This window comes from Thunnus maccoyii, chromosome 19 (assembly GCF_910596095.1).
Source record: "Thunnus maccoyii chromosome 19, fThuMac1.1, whole genome shotgun sequence".
Classification (NCBI taxonomy): domain Eukaryota; kingdom Metazoa; phylum Chordata; class Actinopteri; order Scombriformes; family Scombridae; genus Thunnus; species Thunnus maccoyii.
Window position 1 is genome coordinate 6,092,924 of NC_056551.1, and position 26,389 is coordinate 6,119,312.

The 26,389-nt window shown below is 39.9% G+C and overlaps 1 protein-coding gene across 3 annotated transcripts in view; it reads left to right on the forward strand.

Annotated features, from left to right (window-relative positions):
- si:ch211-196i2.1 (collagen alpha-1(I) chain) overlaps positions 1 to 26,389 on the forward strand; it is a 121,700-nt gene that overhangs the window by 3,785 nt on the left and 91,526 nt on the right. The window contains exon 2 of one of the 3 annotated variants that reach the window (XM_042395118.1): positions 7,227 to 7,293. The exons of 1 other annotated variant lie outside the window; for it this stretch is intronic. In XM_042395118.1, coding sequence (XP_042251052.1) covers positions 7,227 to 7,293 — 67 coding nt within the window. Of the gene's footprint in view, positions 1 to 110; positions 349 to 7,226; positions 7,294 to 26,389 lie in introns of those variants that run through there. One more of the 3 variants, XM_042395119.1, reaches the window with a different exon arrangement.

Genomic DNA, 26,389 nt, shown 5'->3' on the forward strand with positions numbered 1-26,389 from the left:
GCAGCAGGCTGAGTCCATCGGAGAGCAGGGGTAAGAAGAGGTGGCCACTGTCGAGAACGAGTGAAAGGTGAATGACAACCTCCAGCAGGTGATACTGCTAGCTCATGTAAGTTAGTGACAATGTTAACAGTGGAGCTAGGCCAGAGGGGATTCATCACACTGAGTGCAGCTTTTCAACTTTAAAATTCATCAAGAATTAATTATGGAGCACTACATCACAAGAGCTTATTGAAACGTTCATGCTTATGGCTACAGAAAAAGACATTCTTATGGCTTTGGACACTCATGGAATAATTGACAGGATGGCAGAGAGGAACGCACTGATGAGATGTCTTCTCACCACCTAAGGTAGGACATGCTATTCTATTCGCTGTGCTGCTGTGCTATACTGTTTTTTGAATGGTATCAGCTGATTAGTCACTCTGGGTCCGCTCCAATAGGGTGCAGGCATGCTGCTTGTCACAGCCTGACAATAGCAGTGAATGAACATTTAAATAGTGTAGGTCGCACCAAACCCTGACTGTTAAGTCTGATGTGTTTGTTCCCAGTCCGACCCTGCATGCAGGGCTACGTGTAGTTGCTTTTGGATTTGGATCTGTTCCTCTACGAGCTTCCTGTAACAACTTTCTCTGCGTGGATCCGCAGAAATGTTTAGGATCCTCTTTGCTGAAGTACATTTTCAGCTTTGTGGAGGCTTTGCTGGTGTTAATACTGCATGTTTAACCTACTTTAGTTGTCATCTGGATTTGTGTTCTCACACACAATATGACACTACCACAACCCCAAAAAAGCCCTCTCACGGTCGTGTGTGCCTCCTGTGAGAATATGTTGTTGTTACTATCAGTTCCACATTGGCTAGATGAACCAATTTTGACACCAACATGAATCAAGTCTAATTGGCTGGAAAAGACACTTGTAATCACGGTTTTCTGGCCATGGTGAACTCCCTGCAGATAAACACTTGTCAGATAAATTGGAAAAGACATTTATCATATGTATTGGTCTGATTGATCAAAGAGACAGAGTTCAATGCGTCTTACTCTGAAAACCACACCCACTGGAGGGGAAAACAATTGGCGCCATAAAATGCAAGCAAGGGCTGAAACGCTAACAAAATGCCTGTAGCTAGCAAAAAATGTTAGATTTCAGCCTGATAAAGGACTGTTTTAGCACCCTATGTCTACCAGAGAAGAAAAGGTAGTTTATAGCATATGCTGAAACTCGTTAAATTAAGATGCCATACATGAAAGCAAGGGCTGACATCACGTCTACAGTAGAGATAGCACAACTTTCTAGCAAACTCCACGACATAACAGCCTGGCATGAAACTTTTCATAGCTGTTATGGGGAGTACAGGTTGTAAACATAGGCGGGAAATTACACGCACAGACATGCTATCATTTCCCATTCAGGCTCTTTTTACTGTTAGCATTTCAGCTGAATGCATGTTAGCTATTCTGTGATTTAAATGTCTATTACCAACACCTCATACCTTTAAACTAAACAGCTGTTTTGTTTTTACTTTCATGCGTGTTCTCTGTGATTAGCAGCGTGTTCAGGTATATGTGTCATTTTTATGGAGGTTTTGGAGCTGCAGGCTGTCCGTGCAGCTCAGGTGGGGTCTGTCTCTTCCACGGCAAGGCACACGGCCCTGTATCCACTTTTGTCTTCTTAAAGGCTCCATTTTTTGGTTCGCCAGCTCATAAAAACTTAGTTCTGGGTTCTTTACCCTGTTGGCAGTGCATCCCAACACACAGCAGCTTTTAAGCATTTTTTTGTTGTTTGCTAGCAGACAGAAGAGACAAGGAGACACTTTTACTCAATACAAAGTCAGTGGAGAATGATGAATTGTTTTCCCCTCCAGGGTGGGCAGGACTTAATTGCACTCTGTCACAAGAACAGAAAGATCTTTAGCTGCACATACTTTGGCACTTTTTAAGCAACCTAGATTAGCGAAGAAGTCCTGGTCATCAAGTTACTGATACACCAGCAGAGAACAGGTTAAAGACTAGAAGAGTGCACTCAGTAGAGTGCAGATCTCCGCCAGGTGTGTACAATCAAGACGGAAAAATAGCAAAGATAACAAAAACGGAGATTTATTCATGTTGTATCGTGCCTAACTTCAGTGGATCGTAACATATCAGGTATAGAATTAATCTGCATACGCTCCGGTTCAAGTTGACACCAAACTTTCCTATGGATGTCAATTTTTGAGCCACAACAAAGGCTAAACTGTGGCCTGCAACAGACTAGGTAAGCCCATGGATGTATAAAGATAACTGGATACAGCGTCAGTGCCCTGTTCATTCCTATGAAAGTTGCTCTGTGGCGCATGAAGCCAAAAAAGTCAAAATTCTTATGCATTGCTTCCGCATCTGGTGGGCCTATAGAGCAAGTGCACTAGTGACTTTCACCGGCCAAGCCGGCTACTTCAGGTTTAGCCCTCTGGCTAACTTGATTGGGGATAAAACAATTCAATCATGTCTTCTAGAATTTTGGATTGTGATCAGACCAAACGGATCAAATTCTGATAGAGACAAGTCATCTCGTGGGGGTTGTGATGCTCAAAAATATTATCTGCTCATTTACAGATGTCTCTTTCACAATGTAAGTCTATGGGAAAAAGTCTTTTTGGGCCCAATAGCATCATGTGACATTGTAGTTTGGCGGCTATATCAAATTAGCTTCACAGCCTGATGCTGCTCCTGGGGGCTTAGGTAAGCCTTGTTTTTAGCCTAGCTGATTGCTGGAAATACCTTTTGCTATGTCATAACGCATATCGTAAAATGGCGAGGATTGCTGAAAAGAAAGTCAAAGCTTTATGACAGGCTCATAAGGAATGACATTAAAATAGGTTTTTCAAAAATTGTGAATCACCACAACCACAAGAGGTCCAAAAATATTCAGCTGATGGGTCCAGTAGTATGTGAGATTAGCTGCGGACAGATACACACAGGGGGATGCACACACGACCAAACACATGATCCCCTCCAGGGTTATGCCTGGCGGAGATAATAAAAAAGCAGAAGAAAGAGGGAACAGGGAAACATACCAGGTATCCACTGTGATCTGTTGTGTAAGACTTACTCACCTTCATACTTAAACCTTCTATGACTGCAATGAATCACATGTACTGTACATGGAGCATTCCTTTTCACTCAGGTTTGATAAATTGCATTCAATTACACAATGACTTTTAAACCAAAATTCCTCTGCAGGTGATTTATCTGTTCTACAAAAGTGTCATTGTCAAACCAGCTCTGATTTGACTTCATGCAGCCATGGGGAGCATCTGTCTTTCTGTGCTGAGTACAGTGTGCACTGATCAGCTTACTATAGTGATCATGAAACATAACTCTGTACAGAGCTTTAATCCCATCTGACCTGAGCCTACGAAGATTCCCACTCTTTCTGTAGAAGTCAACACAGTTCATTTTTGCCCACCAGATGTGAGGTATAAGAATCGTGATTTTGTCACTGTGAAACTTAAGTCTGGAAAATTATGTAAACAATAAGTCAGATTACTTTTAAATTTGCTACAGATTTTCACGGGCAACAGAAAGTGAATCCTAGTGCTTTTGTTTTAACACCACCTTTAGACCAAAATTTCCCTTTGCACACATTCAGTATTGCCATTAAATAATCTGAGCACATTTATACTCCGCAGAGGATGAACCCTTTGCATTTTGGGTTCTCCACAAGCTCTCATTTTTACAAGATATCAGAAACTAATGGTCCAATTTTAATGAAATTCTCTGTGGATTCACATTCATGGTCCAAAGCTATACTAGTGGCATGGTATGACTGAAAATCCATTTAAAACTCTCAGATGGATTACCATCAAATTTTGTACGAACATCCATGGTCCCCAGATGATGAATCCTAAAGATCTTGGTCATACCCTAACTTTTCCTTTTGTGCCACCATGAGGTTGAATTATTATACTTGATATAATGGATTCCAATAATTTCAAGTGCTGGTTACAAACCAGTTAACCACAACCACCATGCACTGTACCCATGTAGTTTTGGTACCTAGTCTACATAGCGTTGTAAGTAGCATTCCATGTGTAGTGAAAGAATGATAGATTTCAAACAGTGCTGTCTGCCTATAGCTCTGTAGTTCCTTTTATTCAGAATGCAGGGTCTTTTTTGTCATGTCCAATCTACCTATCTTTACATCCATCCATCCTTCCCTCCATCCATATCTAGCTGTGATATGTGACTCCCATATGTCTGGAATAGCTTACTGTAACCTCTGACCCTGTGAGATGAGTATCACTAGAGCACAGTATGCAGAACAGCTGTTGAGAGGAGTTTTGCGATGCTTAAAAGAGGTGTGTCTCTCCATACCCCTCAGCATCACCCATCCACTCACCTAACTGCTACCCCAGCACTAACACACTCGCCTCAGAAGTGGAAATTGCTGACTAACCTTTTTGACCTTGTGTGTGAGAGTGTCAGTGGAGCTCCGACAGTGAGAGGCACTGACTGGTCTTTTCATGTGTCTAAAGTGCACACTGTGGGAATCTGAAAAGGCATTATTTCACAGACATTGCTGTTAACCTTTTCTTAATATTGTCAATCACATATGCCATGGATGACATAAATGTGATTTAGATTATCCAACTTCAAAAACGTTTTGCCCTGCTAGTGTCAGAGCCTAAAGATGTGAGTCAGTCCATCTGTCTCTCTGCCCACTTAGATTATATCTATGACAGATGAAGATATCTCCAAAACTGCCAGCCAGATTGCTACTATATTTGGTGTAGATAATGATTTCCAGAAGATGATTCTTAATTATATTTAGGTGGGATCCCGACTAGAGCTGAAACATTTTGTTGATTAGTTGATCGACAGAACATGAATCAACAACAGTTTTGTTATTTAGTCTTTTAATCAGCTTTTAAGTTAATTATTCATTGGTTCCAGTTTTTCCAAGTGAAAGTATTTGCTGGTAGTAGGTGGTAATATTTGGATTTTGGAATTTTAGTTGGAAAAAAACAAACAATAATTCATTGACAAATCAAGAAAAAAATCAGCAAATTAAGCAATAATAAAATGAGTCAAAATTTTTCTATTATTCAACACTTCAGTCAATGAAAAGGTATCTCAAAACTCAATGATTGGATTGACTGATTTCCATTAAATTAAATCAGATTTCTGTGGTATCAAGAGGATGAATCTCTAATGATTCTGGTGACCTTTCCTCCAGCATCACCGTTGGTGAAACTTTTTTACTTGCACACAATCTGTCCTCATTTCATATGCAGATTGCCTGAACATTTGCTGAACACATTCATGCTCTCCAGAGAAAGAACCATTTGGATTTTAATGAAGTCATGGCCATGGAAGTGATTTTTTTCATGCTTGATGTTCTTGTAAACTGAACCAACAGTCCGAATTTACAACAGTGGTTAAAGAAAGTATCTACAGATGTGATTATCAGATTAGGCCATAACACTGGCAGGAACACAATTATTTTTTATTCTCTGGAAGTCCCTCTACATGGAGAATCTGGATTCACAAGAATCATCAACATTCAAATTCATTTCATTATGCTTTGCAACACTGTTACATCACTAAGCCTGTGAGTCAAACCGCATCAAAAGCACAACAGCGGCCATGTCACTGAGACACACATGCTCTTCCAGCAGGTTGAGCTCATGATGTCATTGCCAATATAATGCCAGATCCATAACCAGGCATCTGCTTCCAATGAAATGTGATCTTGGGCCTTGGTGCTTGGTGAGCAGCGGAGCCCTGATCTGGAGCCCATTAGCCAGCTTAACCAGGCAGGGGCCCACATGCTGTGGCGTGCGTGGTGTAACATTCACTTCAATATACACAGACTGGGTCGTCGGGCTGGTTCTGGGTTTGGAGTAGGTCACAGCTTGTGGTTAGCTTTGTGTGAACAAAAGTGGGTGGAGAGGGCTAGGTACAAACCACATGTCGGACCAGAACCCCTTTCCTTGTCTGTAATCTCTTCACAAGCCAAATGGAACCAGATGGCAGATAGGGAGGGCTGATAGCGCTCAGACAAAGCTCCTCAGATGTGTGGTGTTAGAGATAAATCAAAGAAAGGCCTTCATATTTTTATTTTTTAAACATTTACAACGTTACTTCAGTGACCACTTTGTAACGTTTCTAAATGTGTCTCCCATCTCTCAGTCCCTGCAAAGAGCCTGCAGACACATTACAGCCTGTTGGACAGAAAGACACAGATTTATGTGGAAAGGGCAGTTTAATGATCTGTTTTGTTCTGTTTTGTCCCAAGCTATGCTGTTTGTGGTTCCGCTTTGAATGAAGTGTTGACACACATAATTGTATCCATTCTCGGTGCAGCATTTGTAATTTTCTTTGTAGTGTGCAAATGTTAAACACCTGCCTTGTGCTATTGAATAAAAGAGCTAATGGTGATGGAATGCACCTGGTGTTGCAGGTAGCATCTGCTCAAGTGGCCAGCAGTAATGTTTCCTCTTATTTGCTGTGTCATAATTATTGGTTTTAATTTGAAAGGTTTGCTCATTCAAGTACCATGGAACTGTGATAGTAATGGACTGTATTTTCATGGTATTTTACTGGTTATGATACAAATAGTGTAATATTGCACACGTACACTGAATATTTTTATTTTGAGACTTTGTGCACATAACTTTGTTCCTTCGGAGACTATGAAGCAGTTCAGATTCAGGGTCCTGCTATTGTGCATGCTGGTTCACTGTCACACTGTCATGGCCTCCTGGGACATTTGAAAAGAACAGAGCCAATGTCTATGTCATTAGTAACACCTGCACTTTTTCTATTCCCTGACAAGTCAAAACGCTATGAAAAAGGCCTGTTGTTATAATATTCGCAAAGACCAGCACATTGTAGCAAGTAACAAACATTAATTTGTGTAAGTGTACACATCAGTGATGGTAGCTAAGCATTTTTCAATTTAGCTAGTTCAATATCAATATCATAATAGTAATGTCCAGCAAGTTTTTGTGACAGTCCTAATTATTATTAGATTGAAAATTAGCTGGAAAATGGCACCTACCTTTATAACTAACGTTACCAAAAAAGAAATGTTAGCTTAGCAAGATTAGCTTGTGCAACGTTTATGTTACATCATTCAAACTGTAATTACAAGCAACTGAACAGGAAAAACCTTTCACATGAGCCTTCTAGTTGTATTTCTTATTGAGGATACTTTCACTGACAGCTATGATATCTCCCACTTAGTGGAAGAAAACTACTGGAGTCTCTACAAACCGATGGGAAAGTGGCTGCAAAGCCATCATCTCTGGCAGTTAAGTATAAATAAAATCCAATATTAAAACTAATACAGTCAATTCAGCTAAAAAAAGAAGCTATACACTGTTGTAGCTGCTTGTTAACTGGTGAAACCAGATACAAATATGTAACACAACAAGCCACTTTATGCTGTTTGCTGTATATGGTGTGACTACATGGCTAGCAACAGTATGTTGGAATAATTTGTGAATGCTTGCAATCGGAATAACAAGAGATTTTCTTCTCTTTTCTTCTCTGTCAACATGAATGCAGCATTAGGGAAAGGCTAGGTTTACCATAGTACATTATCATGGTATTGATCAAATTGTCGTGTCAACGGTATTACCATAGTACAGTATTGTTAGAAAGTTCTGTTCTTGTTTTGTCTCTCTCAGATTTGGCTGTACGATCTGTTGTATGTTTTAGGTAAATTCACACTGTCTTGCTGTCTCTGCCAAACAATGGTTACTAGCAGAGGGTCCAGTAACAGCACTTGGCATGAGTTTGGCTGAGTGTCTTCAATCCTGGCAGGCAAGCAGAGCTAAATCTGGTGCAGATTGGTGTCTAATAGCAGGGCCTGACTTTATTTGGCAACCATTTGCCCCATGGGATGCATTTAGCTATCATATTATTGTAATTTCTCATTAAAAAAGTCAAGGTGGAGCCAGGAGGCTTGTTTTAACTGCTGCAGCTGTGACACGTGTAATGCCTTAATACGCTTGTGTTGCACAAAATAGATGCCAGGTGATGCAATGATGTTTCATACCAGTGAGACACACACACACACATTCACACTTAATTCCTGCCCTTACCAGTCACTCTCCTGTTTTGCCTCATAGCACAGGAACGTTTTATTGCCAAATAACAAATTAAACACATTTTAAACACATTTATGGTTAATTGTCAAAGATTCATTGCAAACACCGTTGTGATGGTTTGGCTCTCACATACACTCCTAGACACTGACACACAGACATACTTTTCCAGTGACCATTCGGATTTTCCTTGACCCTTATGTGAGATCAGCAAGGTGCACTGCATGGTAAAATAAACAGAGCATTCTGGCTGTCCCAGTAGTATTGAACATGCCATTCATGCACCTCATCAATCAACTACTGTCATTTTCTGTGCTGTTTCTTCAGTGAACCTGGTGAAAAAGCAAAAATATGTCTTGTAGGTTTCCTCTTTTATGCCTTAAGTTGAATTAATTTAACATATAAGACAAAGATAATAATTAAATATATTATTTATTTATTTATTTATTTATAACAAAAGATATTGTCCAGATATTGATATGACCTTTTGCATTTTGTCACCATGTCTTTATTAGCATTATATCACTTGTTTTTGCTTTACAGCACAAGCATTGGATTCTCAGTGATGTCTGCCAGTTGCTGTTATTGAAAATGCAGTTCTAGAGTTGTTTCAGATCAAACTACACCAACATGTTAACTGTATGAAGGAGTAGGTCACCAAGTGCAACAATATAGCACTTTTGTGTGGTTTTACAGTTCTGGACAACAATACTGTGGCATGAAGGCAGAAGCTACTGTATATCAGGATTTGGCAACACAGACGTTAGTTTTAGTCTCTAGAGTGGATTTGTTGATACAGAAAAGGTAAAAGAATCCCCATTATTCTTGGATGTTCACTTAGTTGTACAAAAGCATAAAATGTCCTTACAGACTAGGAAACAAAATACTAAAGTGGAGGTTTCTTCAACTCACTTACTAAATGGCACCACCTTTTGGTCTTGGCCCTGAGGCATTTAAATTATTATTTTGCTTACATTCCTCAGTTTTTAGCAATGCCAGCAGCTTGGCTCTAGGGATGACAGTGTCAGTCTGTCAGTCAGTCCACCACATTGGTCCAGACTGAAATATCTAACTACTGGACGGATTGTCACAACATTTTGCTCACACATTCTTAGTCCCCAGAGGATGAATCCTACAGACTTTGGTGATCCTGACTTTTCCTGTAGCGCCACCAGAAGGTCAGAGTTTTCACTCTTTGGGTAAAATATCTCGACCAAATTTTATACAGATATTTGTGGTTCTCAGGCAATGTATTCTAATTACTTTGGTGATCACTTAAATTTTCCTTGAGCCTCATCATGAGGTCATTTTTGGTTTGTATTGAAACATCCCAGCAATTATTGAATGGATTACTGTAAAACTTCATGGTCATGACCTCCATGGTCCCCAGAGGATGAATTTAAAAAACCTTTGTCCCTTGACCTTTTATCTAATGCCATCATCAGGTCGAAATTTCTGTTTGTCCAATAGTTTGGTTTATGACCAAATTCCTGCCAAACTAAGCTCAGTTGTACTTTGTGTTTAGTGCTAATTATGAAATGTTGACACTAAACTAACTAAACTAAGATGGTGAAAATTATACATGCTAAACATCTACATGGCAGTATTATCATTGTGAACATGTTAACATGTTGACATTTAGCTCAGTAAAGCCTCAGAGCGTGGCTGCAGAGTAATGAACTTGCAGTCCTGCTTGATAACATGAATAGGTGTACTAGTTAAATGAATAGCTTGATAGATTGAAATGAATAGCCCTTGACATGTTCGTAAATGTCCTTATGTCCTTTTCATGATGATGAACATGTGCAGATCCTTATCTTTATTGGTTCGGCTGAACTTGACGGATGACGGACCTGAGGTGACAACTCTGTTATGACTAACAGAACTCGAGCAGACAGCCAGAAGGAAAGGCTCAAAATTAGTTTTGTTTTGTTTTTTCTTCACTTTTCCCTGGTTGAACTTCGCCCTCGCGTTCAAACCCCTATCAGCTGCTGTCTGTCCAGACCAGTTCAACCTGTTTTACTTTTGTTTACTTTAATGTGATTGATTTGTTTTGAAGTCTTAGCTTAGTCCAACGTGTTGCCTTCACTGCTCACATTTTCGTCCAGACTGCTCAAGGTTTATCAGCCCTAGAGGATTTGGTTCTGGGGACCACAGGCAGGCTTTTTTCTTTATTCATCGCCTGCATGGCGCTTTGCCACTCCAATCAAAACAGCTCCCCAAACAGAAATGTTAGCAATCTTTTGCGCTTGTTCATGTGCATGTCTGTTGGTCACATTAGGCCGTTCTTTAAGGACGAAGATGATAGCCAGCCAACCTGAGCTGGATTTGGATTAATGTCAAACACATAAGCAAACTTCAATTCATATTTGTTTAGAAATGAGTCTTAAAAAAGTAATTTTCTCATAAGTGAGGAAGCCTGCCAGAGCAGTAAGAGTACTTCAACATGGTTTCAGTAGAAATCAGCTTGTTTCAAGATTTTATAGAAATGACTTTCCATATAAATAAGACTGAATCTGGCAAGTTGCTGCACTGGAATAAAGACAAATCAAACTTCTATACTTGAAACAAGTTCTTTGGCATTGAAAACAAAGTGAAATCATCTCACTGCCCTGGCAGATATTGTCAGTTGTTTAAAGAAAATTATGACTCAATTACAGACAAAAATGACTTGCAGGGCACTTTCATCAATATGAACACATATTACAGTAACAACCGCTAGTTGTATGCCAGATACAAGATTCAAAGAAACTACTTATATGTGATTATGGTCACCTCAACTAACAGTAAAGTACAGTTCATATCATTAGAAATGGGATTCTGTCTTTCATCTTTGCAGTGACTTCTTATATATAACACTGTCTTCAACTGTAGATGTTGCAGACAGATGCACTGCAGACATTGCAGCAGAACGCACATGCTGACAAAAAAAGTCTGTGAACAATGAACAATAAAAAGACACACAAAGCAACTTATTGTACCTCTATCAGCTGCTCAGTCTGCAGTGCATTCTCAAGAGACATGAGATTATATGTCTGCGGACTGACATGTTACAGATAATGGTTCAACCAGCTACATTCCTATCACACTTAACATACATATTACCCCCCTTTCACACATACAGCCTCAGGGACTGCAGAGGCGACAGGATGCCTGTCATCGTGAATTGAACCTCAATACATGTGCTTACCCAGGCTTCCAACACTCCAGACAAAGTGATGTTCAATAGGGGGAGTTGAGAATGATCCAACTTGTCCAAAATGTTCTCTGAGTGACAACCAATAGTGCTTGGAAGTTTTCTCCTTTATTCCACTACGTAATGATGCTTAAAACAAAATGGAGGAAAAATTCAACATAATGGTCTGCAGCTTCCATAGATGTATTATAAGAACTGGATACTTGACTCAAAAATAGTGCCTATTCAGTGAAAATTGCTCACCTGGCATGAGCCAAAAAAGTTTCTAGCTTTCGTGTTGTGCAGCCCATTGAATATGCACGGTAGTGGTTCTCCCGCCCACAAGTTAAGTAATTGACATAATAATACACATGATAATAGACTTTGTTTGCAGTTTGAAGTGCGGGTAAAGGCTTTTTGGGCCACAGGGAATTTATTTGCTGCAGTACTATGAGTTGCCACTAGGAAAAATTGGCAACAAGACTGAGCAGCTGCGCCATATCCAGCTCTCCAACGGTGTCATTATGTGCCAATATTGTGAAAACATCAGAAAACAATTGCCCAGTTGCAGCAAAGTATGTAAATCAATGTTGAACAAGCCAGACTCATGAGATGTAACAGCCAGTCTGCTGCCTTTCAATCACACGTTATGTGTGAGTGATATGGATACAGTTCTCTTTCTCGATATATATAATTCATATAGCAAAACCAGTGAAATACTAACTTGAATTACTTATTTCATTATTGCCATTACCATTTATAATTAGCTTCATTTTTCAAGATTGTGGGTCTTTTAGGTATGCAGTTTGCTTTTCCATATTATCTTTGCGGCTGCTACTGTAGAGTCTCTGATGTTCTCCAAGTTTCCAGTTTTTGGACCTGGTCGGACAATGTGGAGTGTGAAATTTAAATCTTTAGCAGCATTACTCGAATGTGGTTTTCGTGTTGAAATGTTTCACCAGGTTGTCTTTAGTCTCATGGAGTGCATTTAGCAGACTTTGTTGTTGCAACTCGGCTACATTATGTCAGTACCCCATATTAGCAATGCCAGCTTGTTTATTATCAGTGCATAGGATGAATGTACAAGGCTGTTATGGTTGAATTTATGCTGGAGCTTGTAGCTTGCCATGCATCAGTTGATGGAGAGTTTAGGTGTACTGGGATGCAGAAGAGACCAGTTGTTGGAGTTCACCTCAGGAGCTCACAAAGGAATCTCCACACCTGTCAGTGCCACCAGATGTCCCCAGTCCTGCGTAATAATTAGCAATTGCTTAATACAACCAGAGATATTAGTTGTAGCTGCATTTTCTAAAAACCTCAGTACAGCACTGTAGCAGTTGAAGAATTTCTCACAGTATATTGTCAAATTGCCCAGATATCTTTCCAGTTTTCTGAGTGCTTTTCAAACAGACACCTACTTTGCTAATTGCCTGGCTGTGAAGATCAATCCTCATCCATCCTCGTCATCATCATCATCATCATCTCACTGTCTTTTTCCCCATTTTCTTAGTCTTTCTTAAGTAAAGCAATGATAACCTCGTTCTCGTGACCCAGCTGTGCTCCCATCTCCGCTGATTAGGTGAGAATGATGTAATCGTCTGTGGTCTGTGCTGCTGACAGACATCAAGAGAAAACCACCGCTATCTGTGCTGCTGGAGGCCTCACGGCCAGATACGTGCCTCTCAGTGAGGTTGTCATTACCGTGCTGCCAGGCTGACGCTTGATGTAGATTGAGTTTCTATCAGTCTATGCAAAACAGGTCAGTCTGAGGTTATATTGTACGTGAAAACTCATTTCCCAGCGCTCAAGAAACATTTCGTCAGAGTGACATCCCATTACATGTTGCATACTAAAGAGTCCAAGCTGTCATTTTGGAAAAAAAGTTGACCTCTGTTTTACCTTTGTGCTATTCTTTTTAAGATAGCTGTGTGTTGTCTTGGTTTAATGCTGTTACGTGGATTTGTAGCCATCCTCGCATCCCCAACTGCCCTTTGCAGTTATCTAGTGCAAGAGATGTCTTTGTGCAATATGTCATGAATGGACAAAGTGTATTGTCATGTCTTTTCCCAGATCAACTGGGATTTCAGGAACAGTCCATTATAATCACTATAGCCGAGACATGGCTTTAGCATTTACTGTATTCCTTGTGGCTAAGTATCAGTATAAAGTCAAGCATTACTAACAAATTGACACAGTTTAACACAGTTGACAGCAATGAAGATCAACATAAAATGGCGAAACGGTAGCTTTTACAACTAGATTAGATAACAGGTGTTTCACTCTTAGAACGAATGCTGAATTTTGAGCAGCTGTGTGTGAAATTTCAGGGCTTGACAGAGTTTCATGAATAGTTTGTCAGAGACACAGACACCACAAGTTTGCAGCTGTAATTGAAATACAGCCTGCTTATTGCGTTATATCATTCAGGCCATTTTATCAGGCTTCAAGATAAGAACTGTTAATTTGTCATTCACAGCAAGCTAAAATTGTGCCACATTAATGGCATTGCACACCTGCTTTGATTCGAAAACAGTCAATCTGGTCCCTGCAGAAAGAGGACTCAACTCCCTCCTGCTTTGACAGTTGTTGCACCTGTCCTGCGTCAGGTTGATGTGCTGATGTGAAGAGATTAAACACAGCTGTTCACAGACAATAATGGTTGTTCATGGTTGATAATGGTGATGAAGAGCGCTGTCTCACATTTCTCCCCAAAATCTGCCATAGATGCTTAACTGGGTTGAGATCTGGTGACTGTGAAGGCCATAGCATATGATTCACATCATTTTCATACTAATCAAACTACTCAGTGACGCCTCTTGAGTTGTATGGAATCACCTGCTTTTGTTATGTTTCTTCACCAGAAACCGAAACAAAGAGTGTGACAGAGAAGAGGAATGGGCTTTAACCATCACTCTGTCACCGACTACACTGCCCTGTCATGAATCTCCCCTAGATTGGTATGACCTTTCAGCCAGTCCTTGTTTTACTGGAGCCCTGAAGAGTAACCAGCTCAACTGAACTTGACTCTCAGGGTCAGGATTCATAGAGCACAGAGCTGTGCAAGTCTTGTAAAGCTTTTTACTAGAGTTTTTTTTACAAGCACTTTAATGGCTTTGTCAATGTAACTATGGTGTTTTCTTACTCCATTCCACTGTGGCCTTCACAATAACGATGACCCTAACAAGACAGGGCAGTGGTTATGAGGGCAGTGAAGACTTTTGAGGTCATGGGATTCACCAGGCCAATGTGTTGCCCATCGGAAAGAAGTATTCTCTATTGTCTTTTTTATGTTTATTAAACTTAAATTTGCAAGGGACTCCCTGCTGAGATTGAATATTAAAGCAAGAAATAAAATCATATCAAGTCAGAATGATGAAAAAGTGAGTTCCTACTCACTGGTAAAAACATTACAGTGTAGTACAATACAGTACACTGTTTAGGGCACCAATTAGTGATTATTTTCATTATCAGTCAATCTATTGATTATTTCCTGACAAAAAGATACAAATTTTAATCTAAAAAATATATAAATATTATAAAAAATAATAAATTGTAAAATAATAAAGTCCAGGGTGACATTGTCAAATTGCTTTTATTGTCCGACCATTAGTCCAAAACCAGAAGATATTCAGTTTACAGTGATATAAAACAGCACTAAAAGGTGTTGTCATTCTAGCTTTACATTTAAGTGAAAATCGTGAAACTCCATGTTGTAATTTAAATTACAGATTAAAAGGAAGTTGTCAAACATTTGGGTGAATGAAAACCTTTAAAACATCTATATGTTAAAAAGCTCATCCTGTAAGTTTTAACAAGGTTGTAAACTCTTATTTCACACGTTAGAGATACACAGTTTTTACCGTCATGAGTATTTGACAGAAAACGTGTCTATTTCACACAATGTTTAAGTTAACTCTACTGTGTTTGCCACATAAAGACAGGCGCAGAACAGTAGACACATTGCACTGTTTGTACAGTGGTGACAGCAGCAGCACTCTGAGTGGCGCTGTGCCAGTATTACTGTGCAGTTCCCATACACTGATAAGGCCTGGATCCTATTTAATTTGTCAGTCTGAAAATACATTGGTGTTCCAGCTTAAAAAGAAGACATAGAAATGTAACATGAAACATAGAGTAGATACAGTGTCAGTTATGTAATTTTGAAACTCTAATCTGTTTTTCTACCGTGGTTTCTGGCTATATGTTTCACAGGTAACAATAACATCCATGAAAATAAATCAATAAACACAAGCGGGCTATAAATTAAAACTTAATTTCAGTCTGTTGGGAGAGTGTTTGAGGCTGATATTAATGTTTTCTGTGGAAATAGAGTGGCATCCTTGAATGGGAAAAGATTATTTTTTCATCCTCTGGTCATCTCGCGGTGAGCGCTGGGGTCTGGCGGTTTGTCCTCGGTCCAACACACACCCTGTTTTACTCTTTGCGTTTCCACTCCAGTTGAGATGTGTCTCTCCCTCAGTGTTCCAGCAGGCTCATTACCTGACTCACCAACCTCCCTCAGCCATCCAAAATCCCCTCATCTGCTTTCCTCATCTCATTTAAAATACCAATTTACTGGCCGCCCAGCCCTCCTCGCCCTCTGCAGCTTTATTTTTCTAACTGGTATGTAAGACACATGTAACACAAAGGCCTTCCTCCTCCCATCTGTTTGCGTGTTCAGCCGACACATTCCTCATCTGGCTGTGTGGTTCTTGGAATTACAAAAAGGCGGTCAGAACATGACAAGAAAGAAACAATAATTTAAATCGTGCTAATGAGCATGTAATCACAAAAAATTACCTCATATTTCACATTTCTGTGGTTGTGAAGTTAAATCTCACTAAATACCTCGCTTGACATGGTTAAAGAACTTCTCATGTTGCTTGGTGCCGCACTGTAGGATACAGGCCAGTGGATTACCACAGGTGCTGTTTATGTGCCTGGTCGGAGTCCAGCTTTGCAAAGTTGAATTCTCCAGATGTACTGCAGCTTGTCTGTTAAGGCCCTTTCACCTCTTTCATCTGTTCTGCAGCCTCCTAAGGTGGGGTCCAGGGATGTATCCTGTCCCAGGAGCTGGATGTGCATTGTGCCTGTGTGTCCACTCAGTGAGAAATGAAACGTCTCTCATGCAAAGCAAACTGTCAGCCGCACATCTGTGAAAACAGGCAGCTTATTTGCTTTTGTTGAAATCTCTGAATCTAATAAGAAGCACTGTGGCATCTAACATGCAGATCTAACAGTTTGAATTATTTCAGTTGTCATATATAATTAATGTAGTGGAGTTTCTGTAGAGCTACAGATTTCTTATTTTCATTGATTCTTCTGTCTTTTCTGATTGGTTAATTACAATTAACAATGAGTACTATTAGGTTATTGTTACAAAAGTCAAATTGTAAGAATTCAGAAATCTTTTTAGTTGATAAATGACTTAATCAGTGAACTGATTTCCTTTGTTTGGCCTTTAATTGATAGTTTACCAGATGGACAGGAGGATTTGTGATTTTTTTAATTTTTTTTTTACTGTTTTATATCTTAAAATAAATGGAATATCAATGAGTAAAATATCTTCTTTTTGGTCTGCTATAGCACATAGTAAGTGACTTTATTTTAACTTAACTATAAACTTGCTGTATATGAAATACAGCCATTTAAATGTTATTGAAACAACTGTTTTTTGTAACGTGGACATCCAAAATGTTTTATTTTTATTTAACCTGGTTTTATCTGGACAATTTTAACCAGCAGATTATCAAGTCAGTACTTATTGTACATATGGTAACTGCACAGATTGCATGGAAAGATTTGCGATCACAGCAAGACCCTGCAAATGCTACAGATAGCCAACTATACACTATTTATAAGTATTGTTTCAGGACTGGCTTTAAATCAGAAATATTCTTTGGTTGTCCGTTTAGTAACGCTAACATTGACCTTAACCTCAGTGTGGGTCATCATACTTTTGGGGGAGTGTGTCAAACAATGGAACGAACCTGTGATGGATGGCCTGGATTCCCCACAGTCAGACTGACTCACCAGTCTCTCTCCTGCCCTCTGCCCTTATGTCATTCACCAAACATGAGAAGCTAATGTTACGCCGTTCAGAGCTATCTCATTTGACTGTTTAATGTCTCAAGTGCAGTACCTGTCAGTACATTAAAGAAAGGGGAGAAAAAAAAAATCAAATGGATCATTAAACTTGGCTCGACTAAATGCCTTAAAGTTGCCAGTTTCTGTTTTTACTGGAGCAGAGTCCTGAGTCCGTTCCAAAGAAAAGATTCATCATTTGAACGAGCCCAGCCTCTCAGGTGTTACAGTATATATTCCACTTTTTTAAACCTGCAACTTATGCACAGCAGTATCTTGTAATTCCCTCAGCGGATTATTAAGTCTGACTATGGGAAAGTCGTCCAGGGTTTTAATATGTGTTTTACTCCTCAGCATTACGTGGACACTAAAGAATGAATGTTTGTCACACTGCTCTTATTGGCCAGCTAAACACATTCAGTATGATCTGCAGGATTTTGTTATATGTATTTCACTTAGCTGGTGTAAACTCAAACAGCCTAATTGAGATGAATATTTGACACTGATGACACCCGCTGTCTGCATTGTTGTGATGTGCAAAAACACCTCGAAGCTCTACAGAGCTATAAACATATCATTCGTGCAATGCACTTCACTCCTGCAAAAGCAGTGGGGAATGTTGACCCAGGGGCATGTTCATCACTCCATCCGTTTCCTTTGGTGTCCTCTGATGAATTTCCAAACAGGCGAGTTTAGAAACAGACCAGGGCAAGTGCTGACTGGTGCTCTTCTACGTTTCCTCTCCCTGAAGGAAATTTGTCCTGAGGAAACTCGGGCATTGTCTCAGGGAAGCTGTTGTGTGTTGAAAGCATTAGCAAGTCTGTAAGCACAGTCGTTTTTCACCATGGATCCATTGTGCCGTAAAATGGCATTCAGACATTAACAAAAAATGTTTGGATTATCCGCACCCCTGGGTCGTACTTAAATATTATTCATCCCAAGAGGGGAAATGAGAAAATGTTCAAGGGGGCTCAGCTTGGTCTTGTGAGGAAAACCTAAGTTTATTATTCTCATTTATTTTGCGATGATGGATTTTCACATGTTCTTCTTCTAAAGATGGAAATATTTTAATAAGCTGTTTTTGATTTCACCTGAGTTTTCTCTTATTGTGTTTTAGTGTTGTTCTATATGAAAGAAATCAACTTAATGTATAATACTCATACTAAACTTTAAGGGTGAGTTCACCCAGAACACAAAAAAACCTACCTTCACGCTGTCTAGCCATATCTATGAGACTTCTGCCTCCAACACAATGTAGAAATAAACAAACAGCTCGCACACTGCAGGGCTCCAATGTCCACTTAACTTATTGCACCAAGGTGATGTTTTCGAGCATCACTGCTCTTCTCAGACTCAAGACTTGAGTAAATTAGAAGTGGACATTGGAGCCCTGCAGTGTGCGAGCTGTTTATTTGGACTTTTGCTCATCTTCAGCCCACCACCTGCCCTCTTTGGTTTGGATGTGCGTGCGTACTCCTACCTTCCAACATAATGTAGGTCAGTGGAAATTTATTTGTGGTGCTCAAAACCACAAATAAAATTGCTAGTGACTCTGTGAGGCTGTACTTAGTGGTGCTTTCATGAGCACAATGACAATGTGAACATGCTGATGTTTAGGAAGGTATTATGTTTGTTCACCATCTTAGTTTGGTGTGTTAACAGGCTAATATTTGCTAATTAGCACTAATCACAAAGTACAGCTGAGGCTGACATGGGAATGTCATTAGTTTTGCAGGTATTTAGTCAAAATCAGAGCACTGGACAAACTAAAATTTTGGCTTAACTGTGTAAATACCCTTATTTTAAAGCAATCCTCCATCTTTTTCCATTATGTTACAGATTTAGCCACTGTAGAGGTTATCTGATATATATCTGTCACACCTGTACTGTGTCTGCTGTGTCCACTGCAGCCTTATTTAAATGATTTCAGAGTGGAGCCCTGATAGTTATACACTGAGTGAAATTTAAAATCTCTTCAAATAGGTGAAATGCGTTACTACACTGAGTATATCTGTACTTCTGTGAGAACATATAATTCTCCTTTAGTGTTGCATGTTCTTGCAGTTTATATATTAAATACAGGAACCTGTGAGTTAATGCCACTTTGAGCAATAAGCATCACACCAGGACTCCCCCTCTCCTTTCACTTATGCCACCATAATGTTTAATTTACTTTGCCGATGACTGGCTCCAGTGTTCTTAAGGCACGCTTTGAAGGGATTACAACGGCAGTTAAGTGGGAGAAAAAGAGCACAGGAAGGTTTTATGTCTTTTTTAACCCTCTAGGACTGAGTGATTAGTTGCTGTGGATAACCACTCTGAGAACCAGTCCTGCCGGCTTACATGACCATCCAATGAGGGACAAAGGTGCTCTAAGATTTATTTAGCCAAGAAAATAGCGCAATAGGACACTATAGATATTTATTCCCATATGATTAGAGGAAGTAGACTGAAGTAAAACAGACTGAATCTAAATTTACTGTTTCCAGAGGTTCAGATTATAAAAATGTATATTAGTTTACAAGTGTAATGTCTTTTACTTGCTAGTGCTACAACTCTGGTTTCAATCTAGCTGTACCTTTCTAACATCATTCCTCTTAAACATACTCCGGATGGCACAGTTAATTCCCCCCTCCAGACTGCGCAAATATTTCTTGATTTTCCAGATGAGGAAATGTTGTAGCATATTCTGAGCCAGTGTCTGGGCCTTGTTACATACATGCTTGCTCGCAGCTTACAGCATGGCTGTTATATCCATTCAGACCATTTAATTACCCCTGTGTCCTCCATTGGATTGTAAGCCCAGTTAACAAGCCTGTCTTCACACAAACACATTTTTTACATAAGCTCACTGTATCCTCTGTATGGGACACCTCTTGAAATAATATCCTAACATGGGATCTCTTGCTCTCTGATACCCAGTCCTCATAAAGTCAGAAGTCTCAGGCTGTACTAACAGACGGTATTTCCATTAGGATGCTGCAGATGCATCTGTGAGTGTTTTACAATCTGCAGTTCAGTTACAGTTCAGTGTGGCAGTAGGTGTGCTCATCATTCAAAGCTTTGTTGATGAGTGACTGATTGAGATGTTTAGGAACACAGAGTATCTATGTTTCCTGTGTTCACTCCGACTTTCCATCTCTCATTTCCTACTTATCTGACCCGGTGATTCCTCCACCCTCGTTTTCCACCAGGGCAGGTGGAAGACTTTAATCTTCTGCCTATTTTAGCTGCACCCCCCTCTACCACAGCAGAGCCCAGTAATTGTACCAGCACAGTAATTGAGCTATCTGTTGGTCCGTCCCAGCCTATTAGAGTAATGTGATCCCACCACAGGACGGCGTGGCAGCCGGCTCCGCTTCCCCTGATTATGGCTGCTGGAGGCCGGCCAGACTAGGAGGCTGTGGCGGGCGGGGAGAGTTTGATTTAGATTGGAAGGAGGATGTCTTATCATGTCCCTGGTTATCGCCACCACCATTAACCACTGGCATGTCAAGGACAAAGGAATGCCTTCTTACAAATAGAAGTTTTATTTCCAAGTGAGATACACAACAATTGGAAAAAAGAGTGCTCACACTACTTAAAAATGACTCAAAGCAGTTTTCAAAGTTGCGTGTTGAAGAGCAATATTGGCTTGAACAGTTAAAACTGCATTAAGTGTGGGGTGTAATAGAACATTACATCAGGCTGACAGAAGCTTAATTCCGACTTACTGTCACCTTCTAAGCTTTTATTGCCTGTGCTAACAGAAAGTTGCCTGTTTACACATCCAGCAGAAACAGAGCAACATTTTTACTGAAGTCCAATATTCACTCTCCTTTTAGCTCTGTTTGGTCTATTGAGCTAGCAACTAACTTCTGTCTGTCTGCCATTTTATGCTTGGCAGCATACAGTCACTTTTCCAAAAGCTGCCTGCTGCTGCTGCAAAAGGGGTTGATAAGAGCCGTAGCACTGAACAATACAAGAGATGTGAGGTCCCAAAACAGGGACCTAAAAGGGCCTGTGATGAGCTTTTACAATGTTTTAAGGTAAAACAGTCTGTATACAACTGACAGGGATCAGATACGTAGACAGTCAAGTCATGTCAGCAGCCACACCATAAAATATATCAATCTCTCTTATTTGTGACCATGATAGTCAACAGCTTTTAGTCTCACAGGTAGCCAGATTCACTTTGCCCAGGCTGCCATGAATTAATATGATGATTTATTAAGAGCTCCATTCTCTCAGTCTCCCTTGGGGTTCATCACAGTGCAGACTGTGCAGAGTAAAGGATAAACAGTGGAAACGTGCCTGTCTGTGTTCAAGAAGGAAACGGGGCCCCACTGATCAGCTCATAAAGCCAGTGTACCGTAGAGAAAGTTTGAAGCTTTGGTCCGAGGGGGGAGAACGTTCAGTGTTCGTGTCCTGTATCAGTGACCCTCTGTGCCCCCTGCATGCCAGGTCTGACCCTCGCTGACTGACACAGCTGCCTCACATCCAGAACTATTACTGACCTCACTGTGGAAAGTCCCAATAGAATATATAGTTTTAAGCTATAAGGCTTTGGCATTCATATGCTGTGAATGTAAAAAAGGCAGTGAAACAATTGTTTCTTTCTGCTGAGGAGTGTGAATTATTTTCAGATAATTGCACAGCTCTGATGAAGTGGCTTCATCATGGAGCTAGATTAATAGCTAGAAGGCTGCTTGTTTCAGCTATTACAAGGGTAAGGCTAATCCTGCCTGTGTACTATGAAATTAACATTTATTGCAGAGCAACTATCATACAGTTTGGAGGAATTTAGATCAACAGAATGATCAACAGACTTCAGTGCATGAAATCTCTTGTTCTCTCAGTGAAGCTGCATTGTTCTTACACCTTCCACCTCTGGACTAAACCAGAGGATTCCTGAATTTAGCCTTAATAACCCAGAAAACCCAGTGGGTAACGTTAGCAAGCGAACTAAGATGACACGACATGTAAATAAGACAACGTTAGAGTTATCTGGAGTGGCATTTATCCTCTTTTGGTGGCAGCTAACCATTTCAACACACCTTCAGCCCTCCAGCAAGTTGGCACATACCACACCAGGGGCCTGTTTCATCAAAATTGCAACGTGTAAGCTGCAACTTGCAACATGCGATCATTTCCTCTCATGTTCATTTTAACACATTTAACCAAACAAAAGAAACACCATACTTACGACACATAAACGGGCATGTGAGAGGGCCGTAGGACGCTCACATGTCTGCAATTTGAGAGTGATAATCATTTGTGAAACCAGTACCCTTTGTGATCTACATGTAAACAGTAATCACAAATTGCTATAATGATATGGGCCCCAGTTTGTCAACTGAACACACAGTGACCAAACCGATAGAAGCCCTCCACCAAACTACCAGTAAGACGGCAAACAAGTTGTCCCCCAAATTTTGGAAGTAAATTAGTGTTACTGGGATTAGTAACTGTAATGTAATTACTGAATTCTCAATTATAATCCCCTCCCCTACATTACACTTCTCATTACTGAAAAAAGTAATCACATTACTGTAATGAGTCATAAAGTAATGCGTTACAGCCCAACACTGAATGACGCATAACACAAAATAAATAATGAATCTAAAAGTAAAATGTAATTTGACTGTTTAAATGCTGATATGTTTACAAAGTATTTAAGTTAATTACTACTGATTGTGGACTGATTGGTTACGTCTTTGTTTTGACCCTTTTGCCTATTACAGAACCTGACACCTACTTGCTCCTACAATCTTTCCCTCCGTTCAGAGTGACTTCAGTGGTCTGACTCAGAGCTGGGCATCAGCCAAGTGCGATAATTGCTGCTAGAGGAAGTGTAGACTGGCTTTATTCTGGCCTCATGCCATTCCCTATTGTTGGCTCAAGTTGGACCTGAGCTTTGGTACCTACTGTAACAGTCTGACATAAAGTCTGTAAGCTCCTTACATGCTTCTCGGATGTCTGAGCCAAAACTAAATTAGTGCAATCAAGAGAGGTGTGGCCAAGATGTGATGCTTAGGGGATCATGAACATGGACTACAGTGGACTGTACGGCTTTCCTTCTTGGCCTCACTCTGCTCCACAACTCAAAAGCTACTTCCAAAGAAAATCCTTTTCCAAGTGCTGGTGTTCATGTTCACGCTGAAGCATCATCCCTCTGGAATGGGAATATTTTAATATTTGAGGCTTTTTCACTTGGAAAAATGCAGAGCATGCTCAAAGATTTCCTTTCTTTCACTTATGTAAAATGTTTCTGGTTTTAAATGACTCCATCTGTTAAAAGTTTAGTTGAAGCATAATTGCTGTCAAAGTGATTTGTATCAAAGAATGGATGACAGCATTGTATGACAGTATTTTTTTCTTGAGGCTAATTTGGCATGTACAGTCTAAATGGATGATTTATATGCTGTGGTTACTACCTACAGTATACAGTGTGTTGAATAAGAACCTTTCACGGTGGGCATCATCCAAAGCCCCCACCCCAAAAGCCAGATTACATTCTGAATGTTGTTTTTGTTTGTTTGGTGAGTCTTCTTGTTCACATATGCATGGGTGTGTTGTTGCTGTTAAGGCAGAGAATATGAGCAGCTCACAGCCCTGCAGTCGTGTTCTCTGGCAGAGGAACTGAGGTTAGCATCAGGTTTCACATAGCACCACTGCAAAACTATCTGGATGTATTGTAGCTACATTGTCAGATCGTGCCATGATTTAAAGGGGACTTTTCCTTATCAGTCATTTAAATAATGTTACAATGTTGGATATTCATATTAAACATGGCCAAAGTTTCAAATAATGAGGTAAAGGTATGTAGAAGTAATCCCTGTGAGCAAAAAGTATGGTTTCCAACAGTTTTTTCTACTTTCAGCTTGAGCCGATGTCAACTCATGACAGATTTCTTTATATGGTTATCTGCTCCATACACAGCATGCAAGTTCACTGCTTCACTCAGCTAACAGTATGATGTTTTTCCATTGTTTTGGGGGTAGTCACGCTGAGCGATGACTCAAGTTGAGCTGGCACACTTTGATTGTCTTTCTATTACACAACATGCAAAGTAAAATAAGTAGTTTACCTGTTGGAGGTGTGATGGTCGTCTGCAGCTCTTCATCAAACATCATAATCACTGTGGCTGTTTCTGCTTGTACTATTCCTCCCTGCATTATTTGTAACTGATCACCTGAACAAATATCTCCAAATATCTCCAGATGTGGTTGTGTTGACTGGTTTTTAGCACTGCTAAAGACGCTCCGCTAATTCGGTGAGGAACACATTTCATTTCCTGTAAATTCCTCACAATAAAAGTCTCCCGTTATTTAGTCATTTAAAAGCTTTTAATATGAAGAAGTAAAACAGGAAATGTTGAGTTTTTATCAGCAATAACTAAACACAACTCTGTTATGGCTGCCCCTCGGCAGGCTTCCGGAAAGCTGGCCAATCAGAACAGAGTGGGTTCATCGGGAGGGGGGCCTTAGAGAGACGGGAGCTAAGACTGCCTGTTAAGAGACAGAGGCTGAACTGAGGGGCTGCATAAAGGGCCAATATAAGATAAATAAGGAGTTGTGAATTAGCAAAGCTACTCTTTCATTCACTTTGTGATATAGAGTAATGGTGGGAATGTTTGTCTTGTTTTACTATGAAAACTTCTAGAAAAAAAATTCTAGATTAATCAATTAATTATTTGTTCTATATAATGTAATAAAATAGTAAAAACATGCAACCCACAGCGATGCCTTCAAATCCAAAATCCAAAGATTAAATTTAAGAGACAAAGAAAAGCAGCAAATCCATAAACACCATGATCAAAAAGATCATAGATGAGTTACATGTGATCATCCACCCAGAGAAATTTTCCAAGTAATATCTGTTTACAATCATATACAGTTCTGGACTATCATCAATGAGAAGTTGTAATCTCATTGTTATCTAAAATTTCATTCATTGTCAGATATCTATTGTCAGCAATCACTGAACTGTCTCAAGTGTTAAACTCTGGAGTAAATCATAGTGGTTCTGGCAAATAATTGCTGTAGTAGTTACTGAAGTAGAGCAAATACAGAATTAGTGGGGTCTCTTTACTATTTAACATCTCTGGAGGCTTTTGTATTCTTCTGTATGACAATAGTGGATTATCATGAAGGTTTCCATTTATTAGACTACTTTCTCTCATCAGCAGAAGACTGAAGACATTAATGGAACAGATCAGGACTTGGCATGCTAACAAAAAAGAAGAGATGCTTCACAATGACCGGGAGCATATAAAGAAGATCAAACACAGCTGTTGTCTGTGTTGGGGATTTTCAGCATTGTCTCCCTAATGCACTGTTTTCTTTTAGTGCTTATCTATTGTGTTTGTCTGTTTCTCCTAGAAACAGCTTTTTAGATTTTACATAGACTTATTTAAAGTGACAGTTTGATTGTTGCGGAACTGTTTTTCCGACTTATTTAGTGTCGTACATGGATGCATTAGGTCTCTAAATGCAACTTGAAGGTATGCTAAAAAAGAATTCAGAAAAAATACTTCCAACTATAGAACTCAGGTGGCACAATGTTTCTGTGGTTACTAATGTTGCATCAAGGCAACAAGGTCCTCCGCCTGCTTTCCCCCAACTCTGTTAATTCTGTAGTTGTAGTTTGGAGCGCTACAGATGACATGTTGTACACATGTTGTTACCAATTGCTTTTTTTTACCTGTTGGCACTGAACTTCACCTGGAGGATGCAACACTTGAAAAGTTCTTTCAATCCCCCTGTGAGTTATAGGTGCATCAAGGATAATGTGAACAGTTGTTTTCCATCCTACGAACACAGGTAGTTGTGTTTGTCTGAATGCATAACCAAGCCAGAGGTGCCACTCCTGGGACTCAAAGCCTGAGTCTTTGCAAAGCCTATTAGCTGTTTATTGTCTACGGTATGTGTTAGCCTTGTGATAGACTAGCAACCTGTCCAAGCTTTGACTTGCATCTCACCTGATACATGATCGGAAGCAATGGACTGTGAAAAGAAAATGTAACATCAGACTAACAAGTATTACAGGGGGGATAT